Source organism: Rattus rattus, chromosome 13 (assembly GCF_011064425.1).
Source record: "Rattus rattus isolate New Zealand chromosome 13, Rrattus_CSIRO_v1, whole genome shotgun sequence".
Lineage (NCBI taxonomy): Eukaryota > Metazoa > Chordata > Mammalia > Rodentia > Muridae > Rattus > Rattus rattus.
The window spans coordinates 44,696,178-44,703,044 of NC_046166.1; the positions used below are offsets into that span (position 1 = coordinate 44,696,178).

Sequence of the window (6,867 nt, forward strand, 5' to 3'; positions counted from 1 at the left end):
AGGTAGTTCTTGTCACTGTGGCCTAGTGGACTTCAGAAATTTAACAGAGAACTTCTGGAAGTGATGTCGAAACAGCTTTGAGGACTTCTAATGGACTGGCATATCAATACCGAATGCTAGTAACTCTTTTGGGAATGTCTCATTCTTAGTCCTGGCTGAGCTGATACTTGTTTTTGTGAACCAGGCTGGCCTCAAACTCACTATACTTCCTGGATGCTGGGATCCAAAATGTATACCACCCATCCGACCCCACCCTTTTAAACAATAATGAAATGCTGTCTCTGCCCCCCCCCTTGAAGCAGGATACCTCTATAGTTTTAGCTGACCCCAGCGCTCAAGGCTGATCAGGCTGGCCTCAGACCCCCTGAGTGTCCTGCGCCATTCTGGCTGGCTTTATTCCTTTTAGTGCACTTTTACTTTTCCAGAAATTTGACTCATTTCTAGTGTTTTATTTCCTTTTATTTTGAAACACCTAAAATCTTCAGATGGATCAACTTTATTATATAACTATTCACATTTAACTATGATTAATAGTTTGATACAATAAGGAAAACAAAAATCAAAAATTGAGAAATATGTATTCATTTGTTGACTACTGCCAAAGGTACCCATTCTTTAGGATCATTTACCATGAAGCATTTTAAAGGGTAAAAGCTAGGGCATTAGGAACTGCATAATTAAAAATAAGCTATTTTTATTAAGTATGCAAAAACACTGTCACCTTCAACAGTGTAGCACATATATTAAACATCATGCTTTATGAACTGCTTTCACCATTGACTTTTCTGTTGGAACCACACTATGGAATACAAAAAACAATGTTCTTAAAATTGTGTAATGAAGTAAAAAAATACAAGCATGCCTTCTAGATTTGCAAAGTTATTTTAGCCATAGAATCCATCCCTACAAATAATATTCTCATACATAATGCATGGATCCTCGGTGCCTCTGCCAGTAAGACCACTCAGCCTGGGACAATCTGTCTCGACTTTCAGCATTTCCCTGCCTTTGCATGGGTTAGGATGTGAATCTTCAGGTTGTTTGACTGAATAAAACTCTTCTCGCAGCCATCAAAAGGACACACAAAGCGCTTCTCACCCGTGTGGATGCGGACATGGGTGCGCAAGTTGAAATCCAGTGAGAAGCGCTTCCCACAGCCTTCGAAGGTGCACTGAAAAGGCTTCTCTCCTGTATGGACCAGGAAGTGCCGCTTTAGTTTCGAGCTCTCGGTAAAAGCTTTCCCACACTCTGCACACACGTGCTGACGGGGACCGTGGACCAGCATGTGTTTCCTCAGGGCAGTTTTATCCCTCAGCTTCTTCTTGCACCCAGCTTGAGGACACTCCAGCATCGAGATATTACCACAGTATGGACCTCCCTTTAGCTTCTCTCCAGTAAAGCCTGCCAGCTGCTCATGATAGGATAAATCAACTTCCGAGGGTTCTCCAACAGGGAGCTTCCTGCTTGTCAAGTACTCAGAACACCCAGGAACTGAGTTCGCTCCAACAGTCTGCTGAGGCTCCTCTTGTGTGGCCCTTTTCTCTTGCTTTGTCCCCTTTGTCATGTACTCCAAAGAACACTCGAGAAGGGAACTAGCTTCCAGAACCTGGCGAGAAAGGTCTTGTTCCGCTTCCTCTAGGCTTTCGAAGGATTTAAAAAGTAAATCCTCTTCCAAAATGGGCTCAGAAAACTCCCCTCTTATGATGCACTCTAGGTATCCGTCAGGAAAGACATCTTCCTCATTCTCAGGGCTAATCTCACCTTCTTCGTGGATGGTGTATGTTACATGGGGAGGTTCCACTCTGGTATTCTGAACTGGCCTTGCCTCGTCTTGATTTAGAGTCATTCTGTCGAGGCCCCTTCTGCCCGGCCCTTTCTGGCCACTTGTCTTTGCCATTTTCTTCATCTGTTCATTCATGTTGTCTTAGCTAGGAAATCACTTCCAGGTGACACTGGTCCAGCAACAGTCACCTCAGGCAAACACCTGCCTTAGATAATGACCAAAGTTAAAACATATTCCAATACTAGAGCCAGGGTGAGACAGTGACTTCAGTAAATCAATGGCTTATATAGGCAGCGGGGGCTCACCAGGAACCTGCCTGTCACTCAGCTGAGTTTGATACTGGAATACATGGGCTAGACAGACTAAATTCTCAGATTGTCCCGACATCCACAAGAGAGCCACACATTTAAGCAAGCACACACAGGCAAATCTCATTAGATGCCAGAAAAAAAGAAAGCCGTTGATAAAAATCCAACACCCCTTCACATGTCTTGGAGGAATTAAGGATACTGGACATTTCTAATCATAAAGTCAATTTACAGCAAGCCAATAGCCAACATCAAATTAAATAGAGAGAAACTCAAAAGCAATTTCACTAAAATCAGGAGCAAGACAAGGCTGCTCACTCCCTATCTTTTCAATATAGTATCTGAAGTTCTAGCCATAGCGTTAAGACAACTAAGGGAGATTAAGGGGACACACAAATTAGAAAAGGAAGATGTCAAAGTAACTTACTTACAGATGATATAATAGTATACATAAAAGACCCCCAAAATTCCACCAGGTAAGTCTTACAGCTGATCAACACCCAACTGGATACAGGATTAATTAAACCCTTCTTATAAATGACAGACTGAAAGTAATCAGAGAGACAAGACACTTCACAATAACCACAGATATAAGATTATCTTGGGGTAACCCTAACCAATCAAGTCAAAGGCTTTATGACAAAAACTACAAGTTTTTAGAAGAAATTGAATATGTTGGAAGACAGAAAGATCTTCCATGCTCATGTATTAGTAGGATTAGCACCATGAAAACGGTTATGTTACTAAAAGTGATTTACAGACTCAACACAATTCCCAACGAAATTAAAGACCCTGAAAAGATAATATGCAATTTCATATGGAAAAAAATAAAAAAATCTACAATAGCTAGAACAATTCTGAACAATGAAAGAACTTCTGGAGCTGCAATACATATAGATCAATAGTAATAAGTACTGCATGGTATTGGCATAAAATCAGAAACAGATCAATGGAAGTGAATCAAAGACCCAAATGTGAGACCACACACCGATGGATACTTTATACTTTTGATAAGACAGAAATACATAATGGAAAAAAGGCGGCACTGTCAACAAATGGTGCTTGTTTATCTGGATGTTAGTAAGTAGAAGAATGCAAATAAATCCACAGAACAAGTCCAAGTGGATCAAAACCAAATACACTGAACCTCATAAAAGAGAAAGTAGTAGGGAATAGCCTTGAATGCACTGGCACAGGAGACATCTTCCTGAACAAACACCAATAACACAGGTACGAGATTACGATTATTAGTAAACGGGACTTCATAAAACTGAAAAGCTTCTTTCTGTAAGGCAAAGAACACCTTTAATAGGACAAAGCAGCAGCCTATAGGATGGGAAAATGTTCTCTCCAATCCCACATTTGACAGAGGACTAATATCCAAAATATATATACAGCACTCCAGAAACTACATATTTAAAAAAAAAAAAAGAAAGAAAGAAAAACCCAAAATGAACAAACAAACAAAAAACACCCTAACGATCCAATCTAAAAATGGAGTACAGATCTAAACAGAGAATTTTAAACAGAAATCTGAAATGGTGAAATGGTTAGAAACACTTAAAACTACTTTGAGATTCAACCTTACACCTGTCAGAGTGGCTAAGATCAGTAACACAAGTGACAGTTGATGCTGGCGAGGATGTGGAGCAAGGGGAGCACTCCTCCATTGCTGGTACAAGTGCAAACTTTTATAGACACTATGGAAACCAATATGGTAGTTCCTCAAAAAACTGGAAATCAATCTATTTCAAGACCCAACTATACCACTCTTCAGCATATACCCAAAAGACGCTCTCTCCTACCACACGAGCATTTGTTCAATTATGTTTATAATGGCTTTATTCAAAAGTCAAAACCTGGACACAACCTAGATGGCCTTCAGAAGAATGGATAAAATATATCTAGTACATTTACACAATAGAGTACTACTGTTAAAAAACATGACATGCTGAAAATTTCAGGCAAACGGACACTAGAAAAGAATTGAAACTACCCTGAGCCAACCAGCCCTAGAAAGGAAACACGGTATGTACTCACTAATTAGGGGCTATTAGCTGTTAAGAAAAGGATAATCATGATACAATTCACACACCCAGAGAGGCTAGGTAACAAGGGGGGGTGGTGGTGGTGCAGGGGATGCATTGGGATAGGAACCGGAGGGGTCAGGTTGGGGAGGGGAGAACGAAAGACAGAGAATGCGAATGTGTGCATGTGTACTGGGAGAGACGACTGAGATGGGGAGTATTTTGGAGCAATTGGAAACAAACCTAGTGCAGTGGAAACCCCCTGGAATCTCCCAGGTAACCCTAGTGAGGACTTCTACTAGGATAATGGAGGATACGGAGGCTGAACTGGCCATCTTCTGTAAGCAGAAAAGTCTTCAAGTGGAGGGACTGAGACACAGCTAGACTTACACTGTGTCGTGCCTGAAAGACAGGCTGGGGAAAGGTGGCTCAGAACTTGTGGGCGTGGCCAACTAATGACTGGACTAACTTGACACCCACACAGAGGGAGCCCATGCCTGATGTTGTCTGGATGACATTGGGTAGCCTAGAGATCTAGGGTAGAACCAAACGTGATAGGTGCAAAAATAAATAAATTTAAATTTTAAAAGTTAATGAAATGATTCCTAATGATACCGTGCTAGACTGTGCCTAGCACATAGTCAGAAAAGCCTTCTTCTGGCAGCTCCTGGGAACAGATGCAGCCGCACACAGCCAAACCTTAGTTAGGCAGAGCTCAGGGACCAGCATAGGGAGGAATTACTGTGGCAGCCAGAGGGGTCAAGGACACCAGGAGAGCACAGGCACAGAATCAACCAGCCAGGGCTCCCAGGGGCTCAGAGACAGAAGCGGCAGTTATGGAGGCTGCATGGGTCTGCATTGGGTCCTCTGCATACATGCTATGGTTGTCCAGCTTGGGTTTTTTGTGTCCTGTTTGGAACTCCAAACAGTGGGAGTGGGGGAGGGTGTGTTTGACTTTTTGTCTGTTCTAGAGATCTTCCCTTCCCACTGGGTTGCCTTTTCCAGCCTTGAAGGCTTGCATCTTGTTATGAGTTCTGTGGTTGATACGGCTTGGAGGCCTGCTCTTTTCTCAAGGGAACAGAGAAGCAGTGGACCTGGGGGGAGAAGGGAGGTGGAGGTGGGGGGATTGGGAGGAGTGAAGGGAGGGGAAACACCAGTCGGATATATTGTATGAGAAATGAATAAAAAGGAAAAAAAATGGTTTACAACTGACTGTAGTAGTCCAGGCTTGTAGCTTGAAATGAGGCAGGGCATCAGGTTTAAGGTCATCCTTAGCTACATAGTTTGAGCTCAGCCTGGGCTACAGAAAACCCTGCCTCGAATAACAAAATAAGCAGTGCATGCCAAACATTAAGTTGCAAAGAATAATGTGATAGAGAACAGAGGGACTTGCATAAAATATTTTAAACGGAGTGAGTACTAAGGCAAACCTTGGTGACAAAACACGAGGCAGCACGGTGAGAAGGTCCTGCTTTCTTCTGTGCACAGGAGCTGTGAAAAGGAAACAAAAAGATGTCTTGAGGTGTACGGCATGGTCCATGGCACGCAGTAAATGCTGGGCATGTGCGTAAGGTGGTGCTACTTTATTTCTTAACTCATCCTACACTGGACCCTGCTGCTTTTTTTAGTGAGGTAGGAACAGTAGCTCTTTATATCATCACTATTAATTATTATTATTTTTTTCATGGAGCCAGATAAACTAGGCAGGTCACCATGTCTGTCTAAGCCATTCTTTCTTGTTTTAGTGCAGTGCAACTGCAGTGAGGAAAAAACCAGACAGGGAGAGACAAGATTTCATTCTTCGACTGTAGTTTCCTGGCCCATTATTCTAGAAGATTCTCTGGGATCCAAAAAATAAAATCTATGACATCCCAACGTCTTATGAATTCTAGGCAAAAAAAGGTGCAAGGTAATCTTTTTTTTTTTTTTTTTTTTTTTTCGGAGCTGGGGACCAGAACAGGGCCTTGAGCTTGCTAGGCAAGCACTCTACCACTGAGCTAAATCCCCAACCCCTAGTGCAAGGTAATCTTGATCTCTATTTTCCCATCATTAAAAAAAAAAAAACTAAAAACCATTTAAAGCTGCAACATAAACGTATTATTGTTGTGTTTCTAGCTGCCTTTGCTTACTTAATGTTCAAATGTTCAAATTGTGTGCTGGATAAAAGATCTCTTCATTGTTCTCATGTCTTACTGTGGGAACAGAAATTAAATGTTCTCTGAAGAAGGGCAAATTGGGAAAGCCGTGGGATGAGAATTAACAGCTCAAAAGTACTTGGAAATGGCTATGTTTTTAAAAAAAGCATCACGCTTGACAAAAAGATAAATACATCAAACAAAAACAAAGCATGTTTTAACTGCTAGGGCAAGAGTTTAAATTTTCGAAATTTTATATATACACACACACAAAACAGCTTGGTTATAGCTTAGTGGTACAGTCACGTGCTTGTCTAGCAGGCCTAAGGCTGAGGCTAGATCCCTGGGGAGAGTATAACAATCACCCCCCACACCTGTTCTTTAAACTGACACCATTTCTCGAGGCCATCATCTAAGACTATTTAACTAGCAAACTTAGGCCACGATCAAGTCTTGGCTGGTATACAAAAGCCATGTCTTTCATTACATTCACAATGTAACTGCAGCTTGAGCCGATTCTCTTTTCTCTCCAAGCTTATTTCTTGCCATTTCTATTTCTCTTAGTTCTCCTTTGATTCCAAACAGTTTACCAGGACAGGCAGTGATGGCACACA

At 41.7% G+C, this 6,867-nt stretch overlaps 1 protein-coding gene across 1 annotated transcript; it reads right to left on the reverse strand.

The window, feature by feature from the left end:
* Positions 1-869: 869 nt before the first annotated feature.
* On the reverse strand, positions 870-1,970 carry Zfp42 (ZFP42 zinc finger protein). The gene has a single exon (XM_032919056.1). The coding sequence runs from the start codon at positions 1,916-1,918 to the stop codon at positions 992-994; it is 927 nt and encodes a 308-aa protein (XP_032774947.1). The 5' UTR covers positions 1,919-1,970; the 3' UTR covers positions 870-991.
* Between the last annotated feature and the right edge of the window lie 4,897 nt (positions 1,971-6,867).

Coding starts and splice junctions, on each gene's coding strand:
- Zfp42 (XM_032919056.1), bottom strand. CDS start 1,918: ATGAATGAACAGATGAAGAAAATGGCAAAGACAAGTGGCCAGAAAGGG.